The sequence below is a fragment of the Rutidosis leptorrhynchoides genome, chromosome 10 (genome assembly GCF_046630445.1).
Source record: "Rutidosis leptorrhynchoides isolate AG116_Rl617_1_P2 chromosome 10, CSIRO_AGI_Rlap_v1, whole genome shotgun sequence".
Taxonomy (NCBI): domain Eukaryota; kingdom Viridiplantae; phylum Streptophyta; class Magnoliopsida; order Asterales; family Asteraceae; genus Rutidosis; species Rutidosis leptorrhynchoides.
Genome location: NC_092342.1, coordinates 15227920 through 15254753, shown reverse-complemented (window position 1 = coordinate 15254753; position 26834 = coordinate 15227920). Strand labels below are relative to the sequence as shown.

The 26834-nt window shown below is 34.7% G+C and overlaps 1 protein-coding gene across 1 annotated transcript; it reads right to left on the bottom strand.

Annotated features, from left to right (window-relative positions):
• Nucleotides 1-11818: 11818 nt before the first annotated feature.
• LOC139870049 (uncharacterized) lies at nt 11819-13715 on the bottom strand. Its single transcript, XM_071857902.1, has 4 exons — nt 13287-13715; nt 12975-13149; nt 12607-12855; nt 11819-12522 (listed from the first exon to the last, which is right to left on the bottom strand). Exons 1-4 carry the CDS (start codon nt 13713-13715, stop codon nt 11819-11821), a joined length of 1557 nt encoding a protein of 518 aa, XP_071714003.1.
• Between the last annotated feature and the right edge of the window lie 13119 nt (nt 13716-26834).

Sequence of the window (26834 nt, the reverse complement as noted above, 5' to 3'; positions counted from 1 at the left end):
TAAACTTTGAGGTTTCGTTGCTTTATATATAGGGGATACCGATGATCACGAATTGCATTGTTTAATCCTCTAAGGAAGATGAAAAAGCATACAAAATGGGATATAGATATGTTCTTATTGGATAAGAATAATGCTTATTATGATTTGCTTAAACAAGTTGACACATGGTATCGCTTCCTACACACAATGCAAATCTCCTAAAGATACCCCGTATTATTTATGAATAATCGTCTAATCACCGAAAGATTTATACTAAGATGAGGTCATCATGTTCCTTTTATCAGATAAATATCATTTCATGCATGTTTTGGGTGATGGGGACACAAAAGTAAGGATATATTCTTCTATAATTAAGAAAAAAATCTTGAAGTGTTATCTTAATGGATACTGCTACTGGGGCAGAAGATAGTGTATCCGAAAGGGGAACCCGCCCCACCCGGATTAAAAAAATTACTAAAAAATAAGGTTTTGTTTGATGCTAACTGTGACGCCCCGTACTAAATCATCATGTACGGACCATCAACAACAGGATTATTACAAGGTCAAACACTATATGCTATTTCAAAATACGTTTGCATTCATGATAAAAGGTGATGTCTTAACCAACATCAATGTTTAACAACCAAAAGTATGCTTCAACGAATAGAAGCAAGGATAATAGTGCGTGACCCTTAGGTCGTTACAAATCAATGTTTCAAAAGTATTAAAGTTTATGAATGCAAGATAAACGTTCATGCGGTGACATCTCTAAAGCAGCGGGTGTCTACAGCAAGACTAGTACAACAGCGGAAGCAAGCAACCTTAAGCACCTGAGAAAAACATGCTTAAAAACGTCAACACAAAGGTTGGTGAGCTATAGTTTAAGTATAACCGTATGTAAGGTAGGCCACGAGATTTCAGTGCTTCAAAGAGCGTTTCAAAACAGTATGATAAAGTATATGTTTAACCGTGGGCACTTGGTAACTAACTTAACGTTTATAACCCCCTGAAAGTACACTTGGCAAGTGTGTATGTATACGAAGTATTAAACACCCGTTAAATACTAGCGCTACTAGCCCGAGTGGGGATGTCAAACCCTATGGATCCATATCTAAGATTCGCGTTCACCAGTTCAAAAACCAATGACTAAACGTTACGGAGCTAAAGGGAATGTTTATGCCGTTGTATAACCCACATATATATAAAGTTTAAGTACTCATGCCTAATATGTAAAACGTAAATGCGCATGTATTCTCAGTTCCCAAAATAGTTAAAGTAAAGAGGGATGCTATAACTCACAATGGTAAAGTAGTGGTAAAGTATGACTCGGGAAAAGTAAGCAAGTATGTAGGTCCGGAAAGTCCTCAACCTAAGTCAAAAGTTACTAAGTCAGTAAATCATCCCAATAGGTTTAAAAGTATGTAAGGTCATCATCAATCATCATCAAACAAAAGTATAAAGTAAGTTTCGTTCTAGAAAAGAGTTTAAAACAAAGGCTGACTTCGATCAGTCACCACGGCCTCTATACCTACTGAAATAAGGTGAGACTAGTGGTCATGGCTCCGTATATAAGTCCTTTAGTTGCTGTAAAAATTCCAGAACCAAACTCGTCTTCGTTTGACCGTGGCGACGGTTTAAGTGCGAGTAGGTCAGAATTTTCAGCACAACGTTAAAAGGACATAGTGACGTTCGGAGGGCCATAGATCCTAAACCGTAACTCGGATTAAGACGAGTCTTAAACGAAAAATTATCTACTCGAACAGTGCTAACTGAAAATCAACTTTACAGTAGCCCAGGTATTCTGATCAGTTCCAGAAAACAGTAAACAGTAGGTTCCGGTGGGTTCTTGGTGCTTGATGTTCATCACGGTTCTCATCCTTGATGCATATAGCTTCAAGTGTAGAACTCGTTGATGTGTTTACGTCATCTTTACCAAGTTTTGACCATCATAACATAAGTGTAAGTCTAAGATAAGTAGCACAACTCAATTAAGTGTTGCAAGTAGTTTGATGAACCAAAGTTACATCAAGATCTTAGATCCGACACATACATGAACTCTAAAAGTAATATTAAGCTACAAACTTGAAAGTAAACTAACTAATCAAGATCTTAAGTTGTAGAACATAGTTCTTAGTTAGATCTTGTAGATCCAAGACCCAAAAGTCTAGATCTAAAGTTATTAAGTTAAATCCTAAGTAATAACACTTGAATCTTTACTTAAATGAAACCATAAGCTATAAAACTTAGATTTTCATCTTGTAAAGTATATGTAAGCTTTCAAGCTTTTGTTTATGACAAAATAAGTAGACCATAAGCTATAGAAACTTAGATCTTTCACAAGTATATGAAGTTATAACTAAAAAGTTATACTTCCATGTTCTTGAACTTTTAAAGTTAACTTTAGTTCAAGAAAAATGAGATCAAAGTTAACTAGTAACACTTGACCAACAACACAAGAATCACGAATTGTAAATGCAAGGAAATGAAGTAATAAACTAAGTAAACAAGTAACAAGTTCATGGTTGTTCATACTTGGAAAGATTCAAGCCTAAGCTTTGATCCTTAAGAAAGTAAACTTTAAGTTTACATCATGAACACAAGTATGATTATAATTCATGAACTTACAATCTTTTAAAACATTAAGTGTAGAACATAAACTAGAAAGTTTTGTTCTTGTATGTTCTTGTAAATACAAGATAATATGAAGAATTAAACTAGAAAGTTTGATTCTTGTACTAGTAAGTAAATAACTAACAAAGACAAGTAAGTAATCACAACAAGAACAAGTAACAAGCAAGCAAAAGAATGATGATGATGAGTGCTTGGTTTCGGTTTTTGAGAGAAGAAAAGGAAGAACACAAAGCTTTGTTACTTACAAATTTGAGAGAGAAATGAGAGAAAAAGTTTGAGAGAAAAATGCAAGTAAGTGTGTGAGTGAGAAGTGAAGGAGTATAAGTGAATATGTAATTAAAAAAAAAAAAAATTTTGAACTCCCTCTTGGCCCTAGGTGGCCGACGGTTTACAAAAGGGGAGGGGGGAGGGATTAGTCCACTAGTTTCATGCATGTAAAGGCTCAAAAAAATGGAAATAAGGTTAGCTTGCATGGGAACTAGATGTAATGGAACAAGTAACTAGATTCTTCACAACATAATTAATCTAGTTTAGTCTAAGTATGATACTTGCATATAGGATGGGCTAACTAATCCATTTAAGTATGTAGGGTGGGCTTCTAAGCCCATTAACATTAATAAAAGCCCAAGTTTAAGTAATTATCAAATTAATCCAATAAAGCCCAAGTAATTAACTAGTAACCTTAGTTAATCAAAAATGATTAATAATAATTAACCATGTATGTAAATAATATCCAGAATATTATTCGTGAAAAGTTCATGTGTCACAAAGACGTGTCGGACAATTAAAATTCATGTATGGTAACAAGTAAATGTATAGAAATACATTCATTAAATCACAAGCATTAATAATAAATATTAATAAGTAAACGTTGGAAAATCTAGGATCGTTACACTAACCCCATGCCATTAGTTTCACCCCTCTGTTATAGTCAGGTTTAAGTTCCACCACTGTTGCTACTATTTATCTCTTACGCCTACTGCTTATTTGAAGAGAATATTAAAATAATCTTGTCGACAAGTTATCGTTTAGTGTAAAATCTGGGATCATGTTTCCAAGAAAATAGAAAAAACCGGCATTGAAAACTCTAGCTATGTGCGGTCACTATCCAATAGAATCTATCGCTCATAAAAGGTTCTATTTTATTATTCTTGGTTACGATTATTGTTTAAGAATCGCAGTAAAGTTACAAGAATTCGAAAAATTATTCATTTTACAAAAGATATGTATGGCCAATCACAACGAGCAACCGATTCTTCTAGGATAAGTCATGATCTTGATATAGTTCAGTTGTACCGATCCATACGTAACCTTTTATAGCTTCAATCTATCTGATCTCAAAATACAGATATGTTCATAATTTTTCCAAGTGAAAGGACAGTAGATTTAAAAAAAGAAAAATTGGCATGTATTATTGGTGTATGTAAGCATAATATAATGCTCCTTTTATTCCTAAAACGTCTTTTCATACGCGATTTGAATCTAGTGCTCAAGCATAGATGCAGCATCACACCAAGTGTACAAATGACCCCAGGCATTTTCCAGTTTGTCTCCGTAGTATATAATAAAAATTAGTCTAATAATACACTTGGAGATTCATATATAATCATTTAAGTATTATGTGCCTTCGAAAAATATTCATAAAACTCAACGCAGATACATATTGGAGTTGTACGTATCAGCATAAGATTACGCATTTCGATAGGACATAATAATATGGCTCTTCGAATTGTTTTGAGCCAGTTCTGCAGATTCTTCCACCATATCATTATTCTTTACAAATCTAAGGTTGACATAAAGACGTAAGCATCTAATACTGTATTTGTTTGAATTGTACTCATGTTTCGCAAAATATACCTTAATTAAAAATTTTAAACATATAACTGATTTAGGCTACACCCATTTGATATAAAAATACACACACAGATTCATGAGATCAATCCTTGTTCATTTTGGATGTCAGTAGTCCTAAAACAAAAGCTAACACCTTTTTAATATTTATTCAAATATGATGAGAGATATAAATTCGTATTAATCAGACACAACCTGTGCTTCAAACATAGCACCACCCTGCCATGTGTAACAATCAAGACACATAGCAATAGGATTCTAGCTCGGTATCGTTATGTTTAACATCTTGTGAGAAACTTTTGTAATTTTCGAGTTTATAATATAAATTGCCGTTCAAAAAAAAAAAAAAAAAAAAAAAGACATCTAGCAATACATATCTTGATCCATTAACAGATTCGGTTAACTTAAGTCGACACAAACAGTTGTTATATTCAATGTTACAACCACACATTCGATGCCTAAAGAGGTATAATTCACAAAAAGTCAAGTGATGCAGAATAATTTCTGGGCTCATCTTGTATGCCCACAAGAATAAAATACATAGCTGGTTTTCAGAAAATAAATATTACATAATGTTAGGTATTTATTTAAATTGTTGAGTGGTTTTCATAATCTCTGATATTTTCAGAAAATAATGTATATAGTTGTTCTTGCAATAAGAAAGCAGAGGTTTTTACCCAATTTGGAAAACATCTTTACACCTCAGCTTATGCTCTAGGATAGAAAGATGCAAAGACCTCACTCTTTTTCTCCGTACTAGAACGTGGTATCATTAGGCCTCACTCTTTTTCTCTCTGTTTTCAAATGCGGGCCATTCACTTTTTTGGCCGATAACGTTCCTTTTTCATAACTTCCGATTTGTTTTCACCTTTTCAGAACTACTTTTCCGGTGGCTTTTAAACCTCCTCACCATCTCATCTTCATTTTCAATCTGATTGTGGATAAACTGTAACCTTTATTTTCAAAAAATAAACCCCCAATTTTTCTCTCTGACTAGGTTTGTCTTTCCGATCACTTCTGTCGGAAGCTTTTCCGGTCGTCTTTCCTTTTTCCGCTTCTTTCTTTGTTTTTTCCGTTCCCTTTTTGATACTGGCGGATCTTTTTCCTTTTTCTTCTCTATCGTTTTCTATCTCTAACCCTAATTTCTGTCCAACATGTCTGATACTATTTTTATTGGAAGGTTGGATAGGATCTCTCACAATCTTCTCAAAGATACTTTCGGGAAGTTTGGGCCGATCAAAGATATCAAGTCGTGGTCTTTTCGGCGATTTGCTTTCATTACGTTTGAAGAGACTGACGATGCTTCTTCTGCTATCGAAGAGATGAACGGTTCGATGGTTTTTGGTAAGCCAATTTTTGTTGGACGACCTTGTAAACGAGATGGTGGACAGGTCGGTCGTGGTGGTAGGTCAGAGTCGCCGGTAACGATTGCCTCTAATCGTTTTGTTGCCGATAGGATGAACCTGAGTGTCTTGATTGTTGATTCTGCTCCTCTGAAGGAGTGCAAGGTTCTGGACTTCCTCTTTTTGTGTAAGGCTTCTATTTCTAATTTCATGAAGTTGGGTCCTTCGCTGGGGTCCTTCGCTGGGGTGATTGACTGCAAAGATTGGGCTTCGTATTCCAGCATTTTAGATAAGGGTTTGGGGTCTGGATTTGACTTGGTGATCCCGTTTTCTTCTAAGGCGGATGTTTTTGTCAGGTATGTTTGGGTAGAATTAAGAGGTTTTCCGGGCAAATTTGTTTCCGATGATAACATTAGGTCTGTTGCGGGCAGAGTGGGAACAGTGTTGAAGGTGGCTCATCCTTCGACTGGTGGTGTTAACCTTGGTTCTGTTTTTGTGTTTCTTGAAACCTCTTGTGTCAAGCATATCCACGAACTTATTCCGGTAACGATGATAACCGATACTATTGCTAAAGGGCATATTTGGGTCAATGAGATTTCAGACGTGTCGGTTGTGGAGAGAATTCAGGCGACGTCGTTTTCAGATAACTTTGTGCAGGTTGTGAATGATACGGTTTCGAACGTGGGACCATTCGGTGGTGGTCATGCTGAGGTGGATAAGTCGGATATTCCCTTTGTTTTTGGTGGTGGAGATAGTTTTGGTCGAATTGATGGAGGTGTTAGAAATGATGTAGTTGAGGTTGGTTATTCTTCTCCGATGGCAGCGGGTACGATGAATGGTGGCAACGACAATTCTTCGGTTAAAGTTGGTGTGAGTTTTGTTAGGTCTCCCTCAGTGACTTTCTCGTTAGATAAGGTACAAACCGCTCTTGATTCTCATGGTTTTCGTAAACGTAAACTGAAATGTCCCGTTCATATTGATTATAAACGTTCCATATTAATTGATTTCGTTGCGAGGTTTTGACCTCTATATGAGACGTTTTTCAAAGACTGCATTCATTTTTAAAACAACCATAACCTTTATTTTATCAATAAAGGTTTCAAAAGCATTACGTAGATTATCAAATAATGATAATCTAAAATATACTGTTTACACACGACCATTACATAATGGTTTACAATAGAAATATATTACATCGACATATGTTTCTTGAATGCAGTTTTTACATAATATCATACAAACATGGACTCCAAATCTTGTTCTTATTTTAGTATGCAACAGCGGAAGCTCTTAATATTCACCTGAGAATAAACATGCTTTAAACGTCAACAAAAATGTTAGTGAGTTATAGGTTTAACCTATATATATCAAATCGTAACAATAGACCACAAGATTTCATATTTCAATATACATCCCATACATAAAGATAAAAATCATTCATATGGTGAACACCTGGTAACCGACATTAGCAAGATGCATATATAAGAATATCCCCATCATTCCGGGACACCCTTCGGATATGATATAAATTTCGAAGTACTAAAGCATCCGGTACTTTGGATAGGGTTTGTTAGGCCCAATAGATCTATCTTTAGGATTCGCGTCAATTAGGGTGTCTGTTCCCTAATTCTTAGATTACCAGACTTAATAAAAAGGGGCATATTCGATTTCGATAATTCAACCATAGAATGTAGTTTCACGTACTTGTGTCTATTTTGTAAATCATTTATAAAACCTGCATGTATTCTCATCCCAAAAATATTAGATTTTAAAAGTGGGACTATAACTCACTTTCACAGATTTTTACTTCGTCGGGAAGTAAGACTTGGCCACTGGTCGATTCACGAACCTATAACAAATATGTACATATATATCAAAGTATATTCAAAATATATTTACAACACTTTTAATACATTTTGATGTTTTAAGTTTATTAAGTCAGCTGTCCTCGTTAGTAACCTACAACTAGTTGTCCAACGTTAGATGTACAGAAAAAAATTGATATATATTATCTTGAATCAATCCACGACCCAGTGTATACACGTCTCAGGCTAGATCACAACTCAAAGTATATATATTTTTGGAATCAACCTCAACCCTGTATATCTAACTCCCACATTACTGCATATAGAGTGTCTATGGTTGTTCCAAATAATATATACACATGGGTCGATATGATATGTCAAAACATTTGCATACGTGTCTATGGTATCCCAAGATTGCATAATATATTAGAATACATGTATAATACAATATAAGTTAGCTAGGATATGATTAATATATATTTGTTACCAATTTTCACGTTGCTACAACAAGAAAAATTATCCAATCTTGTTTTACCCATAACTTCTTCATTTTAAATCCGTTTTGAGTGAATCAAATTGCTATGGTTTTATATTGAACTCTATTTTATGAATCTAAACAGAAAAAGTATAGTTTTATAGTCAGAAATATAAATTACAAGTCGTTTTTGTAAAGGTAGTCATTTCAGTCGAAAGAACGACGTCTAGATGACCATTTTAGAAAACATACTTCCACTTTGAGTTTAACCATGATTTTTGGATATAGTTTCATGTTCATAAGAAAAATCATTTTCCCAGAATAACAACTTTTAAATCAAAGTTTATCATAGTTTTTAATTAACTAACCCAAAACAGCCCGCGGTGTTACTACGACGGCGTAAATCCGGTTTTACGGTGTTTTTCGTGTTTCCAGGTTTTAAATCATTAAGTTAGCATATCATATAGATATAGAACATGTGTTTAGTTGATTTTAAAATTCAAGTTAGAAGGATTAACTTTTGTTTGCGAACAAGTTTAGAATTAACTAAACTATGTTCTAGTGATTACAAGTTTAAACCTTCGAATAAGATAGCTTTATATGTATGAATCGAATGATGTTATGAACATCATTACTACCTCAAGTTTTCTGGATAAAGCTACTGGAAATGAGAAAAATGGATCTAGCTTCAAAGGATCCTTGGATGGTGATAAAATTCCAGAAACCAAATACACTTTTATTATTCAAACACAAATCAAGAACCAAGATTACAAACAAGTACCAAAATTGAAGCAGGTATAATATTCGATGTAAAATAATCACACACGAGTAAAATATCGAGTATACAATGGAGATAATGACAGTAATAAGTTGTGAAGAGTAACAATATGCTGGAGATAATTGAACGAAATGAAGAGAAGAAGCAGGAGAATGTCTCGATGGTAAAGAACAATGGGACAGGAGACACCCATTTATACTTGAACCCTAAATAGCCAAAGTTGCAGAATGCACCCTGAAGAACCAAAGAAACGACACCAACACCCATGCTCCTAATAACCTCACACAAGCAGTCCAATAGCTAATGGCCACAAGGAAAAGGACTAGCACGGGAAGTCCTGTCAACAAACAAAAGCTGTGAGAAAATAGAAGTAAACATGATTAAGGTTAGATTGGATATAATTTTAACATCCCCCCTCAATCTAAACCTTAAACATGTCAACTAATTTAAGCATGTCACACATGTAATTATGCTGAGATACATCCAACCCCTTTGTAAACACATCTGCAACTTGTTTTTCAGACTCGATATTAATGAGGTTAATAACACCTGAGGTACATTTATCCCTAACAAAATAAAGATCAATGTCAAAGTGTTTTGACCTTTCATGGAAAACAGGATTATGAGCAAGTAGAATAGCAGACCTATTGTCACAAAATAAGTTGACAGGGAGCAAATTTTTAATGTTTAAGTCATTTAGAATTTTTAAGATCCAAATAATTTCAGTGGTGACAGACCCCATAGCTCTGTATTCAGATTTAGTAGATGATCTGGAAACAGTAGTTTGTTTCTTGCTTTTCCAAGAAACTTGGGAGCTACAAAAGAAAACAGCATAGCCACTTACAGATTTTCTGGAGGAAAGACACTTACCCCAGTCAGCATCAGAATAAGCATTGAGAGAGACGGAATCATATTTACTTATGGATATACCTTTACCTGGGGAACCTTTTAGGTACCTGAGAATCCTTAAGGTAATTTTAAGATGAGACTGTAAGGGACAATGCATAAATTGACTTAGACATTGCACAGAATAGGATATATCAGGTCTGGTCATAGTGAGATAGATGAGTTTCCCAATTAATTTTTGATAGTTTGTGATGTTGTCAAGAACAGGGTCATGCACAGAAGCATCAGAAGAAATAGTTAAGTTAGGTTCAAGGGGTGTGTTAACTGGTTTACTCCCAACCAAGCCAAACTCATCAAGTAATTCTAGACAATATTTTCTTTGATTTAAACACAACCCATTATCAGTTTTTAACACCTCAATACCCAAGAAATACTTTAACTCACCAAGGTCTTTTATTAAGAATTTAAACTTAAGAAACATTTTGACCTTGTTAATTTCATTTTCATCATTTCCAGTTATCACCATGTCATCCACATAATTCAACAAGGCAAGAAAAACAGATTCAGATTGCTTGATAAACAAGGAGTAATCATTCTTACTTTGAACAAACCCATTTTCTTTTAAGGCTGAAGTTAATTTTTTATTCCATTGTCTAGGAGCTTGTTTTAACCCATACAAGGACTTGGTCAATTTGCATACTTTAGTTTCATTTTTTAGGAAGTAACCTTGAGGTAGTTGCATATAGACATCTTCAGACAAATCACCATATAAGAAGGCATTATTAACATCAAGTTGAAACAGTTTCCAATTATTTTGAATAGCAATAGTTAGTAAACATCGAACAGTTACCATTTTAGCAACCGGGGAAAAAGTTTCCTCATAATCTATGCCTTCTCTTTGGCTATGCCCCTTAGCCACCAACCTAGCTTTATACCTCTCAATTTCACCATTAGACTTGTATTTGATCTTATAGATCCATCTACAACCTATGGGTTTTCTACCATGAGGTAAATCAGTTAAGACCCATGTGTTATTCCTATACAAAGCATCCATTTCCTCATTCATGGAATTAACCCAATTGGGATCTAATGAAGCCTGATAGTAATTGGTAGGTTCAATACTTTTGTTAAGAGAAGCAGTAAAACACAAATTATCAGCACTCAATTTGGAGTAGTTTACCACTCTTTCTAGACCATATTTGACTTTACCCTCAACAACATAGTCATCTAATCTCCTAGGTAGGGAAGACAGTCTCTCAGACCTCCTAGGGTTAGGTGGCACAATCTCAGGGTTGGTTTCAGAAGAAGTGTTTTTAGAAAAATTACGCTCAAGGATCGGATCAAATTGATCATTAACATGCAAGTCATCTTGACTACCTCCTCCTTCAGTAGCAGGGCTACCAGAAGGGGTTGCCATCAAGACATCTTCTTCTAAGTGATCTCCCCCTTCATCATTGGGATTTTTAGAAATATTGGTGTCATTTTGACTAACATAAAGATCAAAGAACTTAAGAGACTCAACTCTATCATTAACAGAAGTCTTTGAATCCAATTGAATAAAGGGAAATATTTTTTTGAAACATTTAACATCTCTGGAATAAAAAACAAGTTTTCTATCAAGACTCCACAACTTATAACCTTTTTTGACAGAGGAATAACCAATAAGAACACACTTTTCAGATTTAGAAGAAAATTTATCAGAAATATTTAAAACTTTTGAAAAGACAAGACAACCAAAATTTCTTAAATGGGAGAGAGATGGCTCATGGCCATATATCATTTGAAAAGGAGATTTTCCACCAAGCACCTGAGAGGGAGTCCTGTTAATAAGATAAGTAGCAGTTAAAATGCAATCACTCCACAAAAATAAGGGAATTCCCCCCTGAAACATAAGAGACCTAGCCACATTAAGGAGGTGTCTATGCTTCCTTTCAACTATACCATTCTGTTGGGGAGTATATGCAATAGAAGTTTGATGAATGATGCCCTTAGTATCAAAAAAATGTTTTAATTGATTGTTGACAAACTCTGTTCCATTGTCAGATCTAACAATTTTGACCCTTTTATCAAATTGAGTAAGAATCATATTCACAAAATTAGTTAGATTATCTTAAACATCCTCTTTTGATTTAAGCATATACACCCAGACAGCCCTAGAGTAGTCATCAACAATGGTAAGAAAAAGTTTAAACCCTTCTCTGCTAGCAGTTTTATAAGGACCCCAAAGATCAACATGAATGAGATCTCCCAAAGCAACAGAGACATGATCACTCAAGGGAAAAGGATCCCTTGAATGTTTTGCCCTAAGGCAAATTTCACAAGGTTCTTCAATGGTTTTATTATCCAGATTTAATTTATGTTTTAATACATGCAAAACAGGTTGAGAAGGGTGACCAAGCCTGCTATGCCAGAGCATAGTAGACTCACAAGACATGGCAGAGAAATTACATTTAACAGAAGCATGTTGAGCATCATCAAACATATAAAGACCACCACTAAGACTACCAGTCCCCTTGACTGTTCTTGTCACAGAATCCTGAATATAACATTTAGCTTTGTCAAAACTGATTCTTAGATTACTATCCATAGCAATTTTACTTACAGATAAAAGGCTAACACAGTATCCAGGAACAACAAGGACATCATAAAGAGTGATTTGATCAGACAGTTTTAAATTTCCAATTTTTCTGATTTTAGCTTCAGTACCATTTGGATGGATAACTTTAAGATTAAGATTTGACACATCAATGATATTATCAAGACATTTTTTAGAAACTGCCATATGTTGATTTGCACCTGAGTCTATGATCCATCCTTTATTACTGTTAATTAAAGAGTTAAAATTGAAATTTTTTTGAAAATTTTCATTAAAGAATACATTGCAATTGTATATCATACCTGACATATTAGAAGAAAAATTTGAAGCCGTGGAGGGAATGTCACTTAACATACTCATCAGCTTAGCAATCTGGTCACTTGAGAGGGACAAGGGAGTAGAGGGTGTTGGTAAAACACCAGACTGGTTATTAGAGGTTGAGGTAGAAGTGCTATCAGACACAACATTGTTTGCTTTGAAGTTTTCATTAAAACCAGAATTATTGGGTTTTTTAAAGTTGGGTGTGAAGCCAATAATCTTATAGCACCTGTCTATAGTATGACCAATATTATTACACTTAGAGCATTGTAGGTTAGGATTGGGTCCTCTTTGATTATTGTGTCGTGTAAAATTGTTTTTCCCCCATTATTAGAAAAATTAGGTTTATTGCTTTGAGCAACAAAAGCAGAGTGTTGGACTTTAGCATTATTATTTCCAGAGGAAGAACCTCTATGAGATTCTTCTCTAGAAATAATGGAAAAAGCAGTCTTAACATCAGGGAAGGGGTCAATCATCAGAATATTACTTCTAGTATGCATATAAGTGTCATCAAGCCCCATAAGAAACTGCATACATCTCATTAATTTATCATGTTTTTTAAAACCATCAGCAGCATTGCAAGTACACGTAACAAGATTAAGCATGGCATCATATTGTTTCCATAAAGTATTCAATTTATGAAAGTATTCAGAGACACTAGAACCATTTTGCTTAATAGTGTTAATTTAGCATGCAGATTAAACATGTTAGACCCATCAACCTTGTCATAGGTTTCTTTTAGTTCAGTCCAGACAACAGAGGCAATGGAAGAAAAAATTTGACCACAGTATAACTCCTCAGATAATGACCCAAGTATCCATGACAAGACCACTGAGTTACACCTATCCCATTGGGAAGCAAGCACATTATTAGTAGTATTCTTAACAAAGGTTCCATCTACAAACCCTATTTTATTTTTAGTTGAAAGTGCAAGAAGAATAGACCTGCTCCATATTTGATAGTTTTCAGTTCCCTTAAGTTTAACAGATATTAAAGGTGTACCAGTAGTGTCACTAGCATGCAAATACAAGGGGTCACCAAAATCAAGTTTATTTATCAGAGTAACAGCAGAATCGGTAGTTTCATCACCCATGGCAAAATACAAATAAATAGAAAACACAGAACATGCAATAAGCACAACCAGATAAATAAATAGATAATAACAAGATCAGCAATATAGAGAAATAAAAAAGAGTAAATAACAAAAACAGCAACAATTGGCAACAAGCCAAGCAACCTGCACAGTTAGAAGACCAAACAGGAGAAATAATAATAAAATTAAAAAAACACACAGACAGAATAGAGTTATTAGGTCTAGAAGGAGTCCCTTCTAGACAACTCCGATGGGTGCAAGAGACAAGTATACGAAGTAATCAGGGCCAGGTTTTCACACCAATCGAGAGTTGGTAGATCAAGGATGATTACCTCACTTGAATCCCACGAGTAAGACACAGATTTAGAGGGAGGAAGTAGACTTACAGTGTGCTCTTTACAAGAAAGAGCAATAGCACAGCGGAGAAAGCAGAAACAAGAGAGCAAACACCAAACCCTAATTTTGTTATAAAAATTAGGGCAAACGAACAATCAGACTAGATCCAGAGAGCATGTACAAATCGAAACAACACCAATACAGATCCAGAGACAACACACGAATCGAGTCAAACCACCAGAGAGATAATTAAAGCAGTAATCGACTTAATCAAACCCTAATTGCTCGTTTGTGAGAAACGAACAATCAACAACGAAAACAGATCTGGATCAGTTTGACCGCTCTGATACCATGATAAAATTCCAGAAACTAAATACACTTTTATTATTCAAACACAAATCAAGAACCAAGATTACAAACAAGTGCCAAAATTGAAGCAGGTATAATATTCGATGTAAAATAATCACACACGAGTAAAATCTCGAGTATACAATGGAGATAATGACAGTAATAAGTTGTGAAGAGTAACAATATGCTGGAGATAATTGAACGAGATGAAGAGAAGAAGCAGAAGAATGTCTCGATGGTAAAGAACAATGGGACAGGAGACACCCATTTATACTTGAACCCTAAATAGCCAAAGTTCCAGAATGCACCCTGAAGAACCAAAGAAACGACACCAACACCCACGCTCCTAATAACCTCACACAAGCAGTCCAATAGCTAACGGCCACAAGGAAAAGGACTAGCACGGGAAGTCCTGTCAACAAACAAAAGCTGTGAGAAAACAGAAGTAAACATGATTAAGGTTAGATTGGATATAATTTTAACAGATGGCTTGAAAGTTCTTGAAGCAGAATCATGACACGAAAACAGTTCAAGTAAGATTTTCACTCGAAATAAGATTGTTATAGTTATAGAAATTGAATCAAAGTTTGAATATGACTATTACCTTGTATTAGAAAGATATCTTATTGTAAATAAGAAAGATTTCTTGAGGTTGGATGATCATTCTACAAGATTGGAAGTAAGCTAGCAAACTTGGAAGTATTCTTGATTTTATGAAACTAGAACTTGTAGAATTTATGAAGAACACTTAGAACTTGAAGATAGAACTTGAGAGAGATCAATTAGATGAAGAAAATTGAAGAATGAAAGTGTTTGTAGGTGTTTTTGGTCGTTGGTGTATGGATTAGATATAAAGGATATGTAATTTTGTTTTCATGTAAATAAGTCATGAATGATTACTCATATTTTTGTAATTTTATGAGATATTTCATGCTAGTTGCCAAATGATGGTTCCCACATGTGTTAGGTGACTCACATGGGCTGATAAGAGCTGATCATTGGATTGTATATATCAATAGTACATACATCTAAAAGCTGTGTATTGTACGAGTACGAATACGGGTGCATACAAGTAGAATTGTTGATGAAACTGAACGAGGATGTAATTGTAAGCATTTTTGTTAAGTAGAAGTATTTTGATAAGTGTCTTGAAGTCTTTCAAAATTGTATGAATATATATTAAAACACTACATGTATATACATTTTAACTGAGTCGTTAAGTCATCGTTAGTCGTTACATGTAAGTGTTGTTTTGAAACCTTTAGGTTAACGATCTTGTTAAATGTTGTTAACCCAATGTTTATAATATAAAATGAGATTTTAAATTATTATATTATCATGATATTATGATGTACGAATATCTCTTAATATGATATATATACATTAAATGTCGTTACAACGATAATCGTTACATATATGTCTCGTTTCAAAATCATTAAGTTAGTAGTCTTGTTTTTACATATGTAGTTCATTATTAATATACTTAATGATATGTTTACTTATCATAATATCATGTTAACTATATATATAACCATATATATGTCATCATATAGTTTTTACAAGTTTTAACGTTCGTGAATCACCGGTCAACTTGGGTGGTCAATTGTCTATATGAAACCTATTTCAATTAATCAAGTCTTAACAAGTTTGATTGCTAATATGTTGGAAACACTTAATCATGTAAATAACAATTTCATTTAATTTATATATAAACATGGAAAAGTTCGGGTCACTACAGTACCTACCAGTTAAATAAATTTCGTCCCGAAATTTTAAGCAGTTGGAGGTGTTGACGTATCTTCTGGAAATAAATGCGGGTATTTCTTCTTCATCTGATCTTCTCGTTCCCAGGTGAACTCGAGTCCTCTACGAGCATTCCATCGAACCTTAACAATTGGTATCTTGTTTTGCTTAAGTCTTTTAACCTCACGATCCATTATTTCGACGGGTTCTTCGATGAATTGAAGTTTTTCGTTGATTTGGATTTCATCTAACGGAATAGTGAGATCTTCTTTAGCAAAACATTTCTTCAAATTCGAGACGTGGAAAGTGTTATGTACAGCCGCGAGTTGTTGAGGTAACTCAAGTCGGTAAGCTACTGGTCCGACACGATCAATAATCTTGAATGGTCCAATATACCTTGGATTTAATTTCCCTCGTTTACCAAATCGAACAGCACCTTTCCAAGGTGCAACTTTAAGCGTGACCATCTCTTCAATTTCAAATTCTATATCTTTTCTTTTAATGTCAGTGTAGCTCTTTTGTCGACTTTGGGCGGTTTTCAACCGTTGTTGAATTTGGATGATCTTCTCGATAGTTTCTTGTATTATCTCCAGACCCGTAATCTGTCTATCCCCCACTTCACTCCAACAAATCGGAGACCTGCACTTTCTACCATAAAGTGCTTTAAACGGCACCATCTCAATGCTTGAATGGTAGCTGTTGTTGTAGGAAAATTCTGCTAACGGTAGATGTCGATCCCAACTCGTCCTTTCGCTCTGCCCATCAGTTTGTGGATGATAGGCAGTACTCATGTCTAGACGAGTTCCTAATGCTTGCTGTAATGTCTGCCAGAATCTTGAAATAAATCTACCATCCCTATCAGAGATAATAGAGATTGGTATTCCATGTCTGGAGACGACTTCCTTCAAATACAGTCGTGCTAACTTCTCCATCTTGTCATCTTCTCTTATTGGCAGGAAGTGTGCTGATTTGGTGAGACGATCAACTATTACCCAAATAGTATCAAAACCACTTGCAGTCCTTGGCAATTTAGTGATGAAATCCATGGTAATGTTTTCCCATTTCCATTCCGGGATTTCGGGTTGTTGAAGTAGACCTGATGGTTTCTGATGCTCAGCTTTGACCTTAGAACACGTCAAACATTCTCCTACGTATTTAGCAACATCGGCTTTCATACCCGGCCACCAAAAATGTTTCTTGAGATCCTTGTACATCTTCCCCGTTCCAGGATGTATTGAGTATCTGGTTTTATGAGCTTCTCTAAGTACCATTTCTCTCCTATCTCCAAATTTTGGTACCCAAATTCTTTCAGCCCTATACCGGGTTCCGTCTTCCCGAATATTAAGATGCTTCTCCGATCCTTTGGGTATTTCATCCTTTAAATTTCCCTCTTTTAAAACTCATTGTTGCGCCTCCTTTATTTGAGTAGTAAGGTTATTGTGAATCATTATATTCATAGATTTTACTCGAATGGGTTCTCTGTCCTTCCTGCTCAAGGCGTCGGCTACTACATTTGCCTTCCCCAGGTGGTAACGAATCTCAAAGTCGTAATCATTCAACAATTCAATCCACCTACGCTGCCTCATATTCAGTTGTTTCTGATTAAATATGTGTTGAAGACTTTTGTGGTCGGTATATATAATACTTTTGACCCCATATAAGTAGTGCCTCCAAGTCTTTAATGCAAAAACAACCGCGCCTAATTCTAAATCATGCGTCGTATAATTTTGTTCGTGAATCTTCAATTGTCTAGACGCATAAGCAATCACCTTCGTTCGTTGCATTAATACACAACCGAGACCTTGCTTTGATGCGTCACAATAAATCACAAAATCATCATTCCCTTCAGGCAATGACAATATAGGTGCCGTAGTTAGCTTTTTCTTCAATAACTGAAACGCTTTCTCTTGTTCATCCTTCCATTCAAATTTCTTCCCTTTATGCGTTAATGCAGTCAAGGGTTTTGCTATTCTGGAAAAGTCTTGGATGAACCTTCTGTAGTAACCAGCTAGTCCTAAAAACTGGCGTATGTGTTTCGGAGTTTTCGGGGTTTCCCACTTTTCAACAGTTTCTATCTTTGCCGGATCCACCTTAATACCTTCTTTGTTCACTATGTGACCGAGGAATTGAACTTCTTCCAACCAAAATGCACACTTTGAAAACTTAGCGTACAATTCTTCCTTCCTCAATACTTCTAACACCTTTCTCAAATGTTCACCGTGTTCTTGGTCATTCTTTGAGTAAATAAGTATGTCATCAATGAAAACAATGACAAACTTGTCAAGGTATGGTCTACACACTCGGTTCATAAGGTCCATGAACACAGCTGGTGCATTAGTTAAACCAAACGGCATGACCATAAACTCGTAATGACCGTAACGTGTTCTGAAAGCAGTCTTTGGAATATCATCTTCTTTCACCCGCATTTGATGATACCCGGAACGTAAGTCAATCTTTGAATAAACAGACGAGCCTTATAGTTGATCAAATAAGTCGTCGATTCTCGGTAGTGGGTAGCGGTTCTTGATGGTAAGTTTGTTCAACTCTCGGTAGTCGATACACAACCTGAATGTACCATCTTTCTTCTTGACAAACAAAACAGGAGCTCCCCACGGTGATGTGCTTGGTTGAATGAAACCACGCTCTAAAAGTTCTTATAATTAGCTTTGCAGTTCTTTCATCTCGCTGGGTGTGAGTCTGTAAGGAGTACGAGCTATTAGTGCAGCTCCTGGTACAAGATCTATTTGAAATTCAATGGATCGATGTGGGGGTAATCCCGGTAATTCTTTCGGAAATACATCGGGAAATTCTTTTGCGACGGGAACATCATTGATGCTCTTTTCTTCAGTTTGTACTTTCTCAACATGTGCTAGAATAGCATAGCAACCTTTTCTTATTAGTTTTTGTGCCTTCAAATTACTAATAAGATGTAGCTTCGTGTTGCCCTTTTCTCCGTACACCATTAAGGGTTTTCCTTTTTCTCGTATAATGCGAATTGCATTTTTGTAACAAACGATCTCTGCTTTCACTTCTTTCAACCTGTCCATACCGATTATCACATCAAAACTCCCTAACTCTAGTGGTATCAAGTCAATCTTAAATGTTTCGCTAACCAGTTTAATTTCTCGATTCCGACATATATTATCTGCTAAAATTAATTTACCATTTGCTAATTCGAGTAAAAATTTACTATCCAAAGGCGTCAATGGACAACTTAATTTAGCACAAAAATCTCTACTCATATAGCTTCTATCCGCACCCGAATCAAATAAAACGTAAGCAGATTTATTGTCAATAAGAAACGTACCCGTAACAAGCTCCGGGTCTTCCTGTGCCTCTGCCGCATTAATATTGAAAACTCTTCCGCGGCCTTGTCCATTCGTGTTCTCCTGGTCTGGGCAATTTCTAATAATGTGGCCCGGTTTTCCACATTTATAACAAACTACATTGGCATAACTTGCTCCGACACTACTTGCTCCACCATTACTCGTTCTGACACCATTTGTTTCTTTCGTTCTGTTAACCCCTGGTCCGTAGACCTCACACTTCGCCGCGCTATGACCATTTCTTTTACACTTGTTGCAAAATTTAGTACAGAACCCCGAGTGATACTTTTCACACCTTTGGCATAGCTGCTTCTGATTGTTGTTGTTGTTGCCGTTATTATTGTTGTTGGAATGATTGTTGTTGTTGTTGTTGTTGTTGTTGTTGTTGGGCCGTTTGTTGTAGTTGCGATTGATGTTGCGATTGTTGGGATAGTTGTTGCGATTATTGTTGTAATTGCTGTTGTTGTTCTATTGGTGATTCTTATCACCGTTTTCCTCCCACTTTCTTTTTACTTGCTTCACATTGGCCTCTTCAGCAGTCTGTTCTCTAATTCTTTCTTCAATCTGGTTCACTAGTTTGTAAGCCATTCTACATGCCTGTTGTATGGAGGCGGGCTCGTGTGAACTTATATCTTCTTGGATTCTTTCCGGTAATCCTTTCACAAACGCGTCGATCTTCTCTTCCTCATCTTCGAACGCTCCCGGATACAATAGGCATAATTCTGTGAATCGTCTTTCGTACGTGGTAATATCAAATCCTTGGGTTCGTAACCCTCTAAGTTCTGTCTTGAGCTTATTGACCTCGGTTCTGGGACGGTACTTCTCGTTCATCAAGTGCTTGAATGCTGACCACGGTAGTGCGTAAGCATCATCTTGTCCCACTTGCTCTAGATAGGTATTCCACCATGTTAACGTACAACCTGTGAAGGTATGCGTAGCGTACTTCACTTTGTCCTCTTCAGTACACTTACTTATGGCAAACACCGATTCGACCTTCTTGGTCCACCGTTTCAATCCGATCGGTCCTTCGGTTCCATCAAATTCCAAAGGTTTGCAGGCAGTGAATTCTTTGTAGGTGCATCCTACACGATTTCCTGTACTGCTAGATCCAAGGTTATTGTTGGTATGTAGCGCAGCCTGTACTGCGGCTATGTTTGAAGCAAGAAAGGCACGAAATTCCTCTTCACTCATATTCAAGGTGTGTCGAGTAGTCGGTGCCATTTCCTTCAAAATAGTCAAATGAAATGAGTTAATCATATAGAATATCAAGAGTAGTCAATAGTATTTCGTAGCGTAATATGAACTTATTTATAAAAGCTCTTTCTTCATATTAGCGTTTTATACTCTTTAATTCGGGTAGTACCTACCCGTTAAGTTCATACTTAGTAGCTAACATACCATTTCAACTACTACAATTCTATATGAAAAACTAATCACAAAAAAAATATATCATATTCAAACCTTTATACAATAACTTGCAAACTTACAATACCGCTTTTTTTTACATATAGCATGAAATATAGCACATAAAACTTTGATACAAAGTAGTTGTGAAGATAATTCTAGTTAATAAATAAGGCATTCAGCAAAGGCAATAAAGACACGTAATTCATACGTCCAGAAACAAGTCATGCATTCTGGTTTCACTAATACCACTTCCCATCATTGGTTTTGTGGAACATAACCGTTGTGACTGATAGTAAGACAATGTGTTGTAATGTCGTCAAAAGGATGAAGGTTACGTAATGACCAACAGTCTCGTAATAACCTAAAAACCTCATTTCTTACCCCAATTACCGACTCCGTCACTTGTGGGAACGTTTTGTTTAATAGTTGTAGCCCGATGTTCTTGTTCTCACTTTGGTGAGAAGCGAACATTACTAACCCGTAAGCATAACATGCTTTTTTATGTTGCATGTTAGCCGCTTTTTCTAAATCACGAAGTCCTATATTCGAATATATTGAGTCAAAATAATTTCTTAACCCGTTGCGTAAAATAGCATTTGGGTTCCCCGCAATATATGCGTCAAAGTAAATACATCGTAACTTATGGATTTCCCAATGTGATATCCCCCATCTTTCGAACGAAAGCCTTTTATAAATCAAGGCATTCTTGGAACGTTCTTCGAATGTCTTACAAACTGATCTCGCCTTAAATAGTTGTGCCGAGGAATTCTGACCAACTCTAGACAAGATTTCATCAATCATGTCTCCGGGTAGGTCTCTTAAAATATTGGGTTGTCTATCCATTTTGTGTTTTTATACTGTAAAATAGAAAAGAGTTAGATTCATAAAAAAATACTTATTAATACAAGCAATTTTTACATATATCATAAAGCATAAGCACACTATATTACATATATTACACCACACGAATACAACTATCTTATTCTGACTCGCTCGTTTCTTCTTCTTCGGTTTTGGTTCGTTTTGCCAAGTTTCTAGGGATATATGATGTTCCCCTAATACGAGCCGTCGTTTTCTACATTGGTTTAGAAAAACCTGGTGGTTTAGAGGTTCCCGGGTTATTGTCACAACTTAAGAAATACGGGTGTTGACGATACATATAAAGTTCATCGGGTTTGGAATCAAATTTCTCTATTTTTATGCCCTTTCTCTTATTGTTCTCTTTTGCCTTATTAAATTGTGCTGGGGTAATTTCTATAACATCATCGGAATCCTTGTCGGGATCCGATTCATCGGAGAATTGGTAATCCTCCTAATACTTTGCTTCCTTGGCGGAAACACCATTGACCATAATTAACTTTGGTCGGTTGGTTGAGGATTTTCTTCTACTTAACCCTTTTATTATTTCCCCCACTGGTTCTATTTCTTCTTCCGGTTCCGATTCTTCTTCCGGTTCCGACTCTTCTTCCGGTTCCTCTTCGGGAACTTGTGAATCAGTCCACGAACATTCCAATTTACATTTGACTCTTCATTATTATTAGGTGAGTCAATGGGACTTGTTCTAGAGGTAGACATCTATCACATAATATCAAACGCGTTAAGAGATTAATATATCACATAATATTCATATGTTAAAAATATATAGTTTCCAACAAAATTTGTTAAGCAATCATTTTTCAAGTAAACACGGTCGAAGTCCAGACTCACTAATGCATCCTAATAAACTCGATAAGACACACTAATGCAAAATTCTGGTTCTCTAAGACCAACGCTCGGATACCAACTGAAATGTCCCGTTCATATTGATTATAAACGTTCCATATTAATTGATTTCGTTGCGAGGTTTTGACCTCTATATGAGACGTTTTTCAAAGACTGCATTCATTTTTAAAACAACCATAACCTTTATTTTATCAATAAAGGTTTCAAAAGCATTACGTAGATTATCAAATAATGATAATCTAAAATATACTGTTTACACACGACCATTACATAATGGTTTACAATAGAAATATATTACATCGACATATGTTTCTTGAATGCAGTTTTTACATAATATCATACAAACATGGACTCCAAATCTTGTCCTTATTTTAGTATGCAACAGCGGAAGCTCTTAATATTCACCTGAGAATAAACATGCTTTAAACGTCAACAAAAATGTTAGTGAGTTATAGGTTTAACCTATATATATCAAATCGTAACAATAGACCACATGATTTCATATTTCAATATACATCCCATACATAGAGATAAAAATCATTCATATGGTGAACACCTGGTAATCGACATTAACAAAAAGCATATATAAGAATATCCCCATCATTCCGGGACACCCTTCGGATATGATATAAATTTAAAAGTACTAAAGCATCCGGTACTTTGGATGGGGTTTGTTAGGCCCAATAGATCTATCTTTAGGATTCGCGTCAATTAGGGTGTCTGTTCCATAATTCTTAGATTACCAGACTTAATAAAAAGGGGCATATTCGATTTCGATAATTCAACCATAGAATGTAGTTTCACGTACTTGTGTCTATTTTGTAAATCATTTATAAAACCTGCATGTATTCTCATCCCAAAAATATTAGATTTTAAAAGTGGGACTATAACTCACTTTCACAGATTTTTACTTCTTCGGGAAGTAAGACTTGGCCACTGGTCGATTCACGAACCTATAACAAATATGTACATATATATCAAAGTATATTCAAAATATATTTACAACACTTTTAATACATTTTGATGTTTTAAGTTTATTAAGTCAGCTGTCCTCGTTAGTAACCTACAACTAGTTGTCTAACGTTAGATGTACAAAAAAAATTGATATATATTATCTTGAATCAATCCACGACCCAGTGTATACATGTCTCAGGCTAGATCACAACTCAAAGTATATATATTTTTGGAATCAACCTCAACCCTGTATAGCTAACTCCCACATTACTGCATATAGAGTGTCTATGGTTGTTCCAAATAATATATACACATGGGTCGATATGATATGTCAAAACATTTGCATACGTGTCTATGGTATCCCAAGATTACATAATATATTAGAATACATGTATAATACAATATAAGTTAGCTAGGATATGATTAATATATATTTGTTACCAATTTTCACGTTGCTACAACAAGAAAAATTATCCAATCTTGTTTTACCCATAACTTCTTCATTTTAAATCCGTTTTGAGTGAATCAAATTGCTATGTGTAGTGACCCGAACTTTTCCATGTTTATATATATATATATATTAAATGAAATTGTTATTTACATGATTAAGTGTTTCCAACATGTTAAGCAATCAAACTTGTTAAGACTTGATTACTTGAAATAGGTTTCATATAGACAATTGACCACCCAAGTTGACCGGTGATTCACGAACGTTAAAACTTGTAAAAACTATACGATGACATATATATGGTTATATATATAGTTAACATGATTTTATTATAAGTATGTATCTCATTAGGTATTTTAACAATGAGTTATATACATAAAAATGAGACTATTAATTTAAGAAACTCGAAAACGATATATATAACGATTATCGTTATAACAACGTCTTACTAGGTACATATGAATCATATTAAGATATTGATACACTTGGTTAATTATGTTAAATGATAAGTAAATATATTATTAAGTGTATTAACAATGAAATACATATGTAAAAATAAGACTACTAACTTAATGATTTCGAAACGAGACATATATGTAACGATTATCGTTGTAACGACATTTAACTGTATATAAATCATAATAAGATATATTATATATCATAATATCATGATAATATAACAATTTAACATCTCATTTGTTATAATAAACAATGGGTTAACAACATTCAACAAGATCGTTAACCTAAAGGTTTCAAAACAACATTTACATGTAACGACTAACGATGTCTTAACGACTCAGTTAAAATGTATATACATGTAGTGTTTTAATATGTATTCATACACTTTTGAAAGACTTCAAGACACTTATCAAAATACTTCTACTTAACAAAAATGCTTACAATTACATCCTCGTTCAGTTTCATCAATAATTCTACTCGTATGCACCCGTATTCGTACTCGTACAATACACAGCTTTTAGATGTATGTACTATTGGTATATACACTCCAATGATCAGCTCTTAGCAGCCCATGTGAGTCACCTAACACATGTGGGAACCATCATTTGGCAACTAGCATGAAATATCTCATAAAATTACAAAAATATGAGTAATCATTCATGACTTATTTACATGAAAACAAAATTACATATCCTTTATATCTAATCCATACACCAACGACCAAAAACACCTACAAACACTTTCATTCTTCAATTTTCTTCATCTAATTGATCTCTCTCAAGTTCTATCTTCAAGTTCTAAGTGTTCTTCATAAATTCCAAAAGTTCTAGTTTCATAAAATCAAGAATACTTCCAAGATTGCAAGTTTACTTCCAAGTTTTCTAAATCCATTCCAAGTAATCATCCAAGATCAAGAAACCTCTGTTACTTACAGTGGTTATCTTTCTAATACAAGGTAATAATCATATTCAAACTTTAATTCAATTTCTATAACTATAACAATCTTATTTCGAGTGGAAATCTTACTTGAAATTGTTTTCGTGTCATGATTCTGCTTCAAGAACTTTCAAGCCATCCAAGGATCCTTTGAAGCTAGATCTATTTTTCTCATTTACAGTAGGTTTATCCAAGGAACTTGAGGTAGTAATGATGTTCATAACATCATTCGATTCATACATATAAAGCTATCTTATTCGAAGGCTTAAACTTGTAATCACTAGAACATAGTTTAGTTAATTCTAAACTTGTTCGCAAATAAAAGTTAATCCTTCTAACTTGACTTTTAAAATCAACTAAACACATGTTCTATATCTATATGATATGCTAACTTAATGATTTAAAACCTGAAAACACGAAAAACACCGTAAAACCGGATTTACGCCGTCGTAGTAACACCGCGGGCTGTTTTAGGTTAGTTAATTAAAAACTATGATAAACTTTGATTTAAAAGTTGTTATTCTGGGAAAATGATTTTTATTATGAACATGAAACTATATCCAAAAATTATGGTTAAACTCAAAGTAGAGGTATGTTTTCTAAAATGGTCATCTAGACGTCGTTCTTTCGACTGAAATGACTACCTTTACAAAAATGACTTGTAACTTATTTTTCCGACTATAAACCTATACTTTTTCTGTTTAGATTCATAAAATAGAGTTTAATATGAAACCATAGCAATTTGATTCACTCAAAACGGATTTAAAATGAAGAAGTTATGGCTAAAACAAGATTGGATAATTTTTCTCATTTTAGCTACGTGAAAATTGGTAACAAATCTATTCCAACCATAACTTAATCAACTTGTATTGTATATTATGTAATCTTGAGATACCATAGACACGTATATAATGTTTCGACCTATCATGTCGACACATCTATATATATTTCGGAACAACCATAGACACTCTATATGTGAATGTTGGAGTTAGCTATACAGGGTCGAGGTTGATTCCAAAATATATATAGTTTGAGTTGTGATCAATACTGAGATACGTATACACTGGGTCGTGGATTGATTCAAGATAATATTTATCGATTTATTTCTGTACATCTAACTGTGAACAACTAGTTGTAGGTTACTAACGAGGACAGCTGACTTAATAAACTTAAAACATCAAAATATATTAAAAGTGTTGTAAATATATTTTGAACATACTTTGATATATATGTATATATTGTTATAGGTTCGTGAATCAATCAGTGGCCAAGTCTTACTTCCCGACGAAGTAAAAATCTGTGAAAGTGAGTTATAGTCCCACTTTTAAAATCTAATATTTTTGGGATGAGAATACATGCAGGTTTTATAAATGATTTACAAAATAGACACAAGTACGTGAAACTACATTCTATGGTTGAATTATCGAAATCGAATATGCC

Excerpts from the sequence above, each read along its gene's own strand:
- LOC139870049 (XM_071857902.1), bottom strand. The coding sequence starts at position 13,715 with ATGGGTGATGAAACTACCGATTCTGCTGTTACTCTGATAAATAAACTT. Across the intron at positions 13,150-13,286 it reads TAACACTATTAAGCAAAATG|TTTCTTATGGGGCTTGATGA; the intron begins GTTCTAGTGTCT and ends AGATGTATGCAG. Across the intron at positions 12,856-12,974 it reads CTCTGCTTTTGTTGCTCAAA|ACAGGTGCTATAAGATTATT; the intron begins GCAATAAACCTA and ends GTCATACTATAG.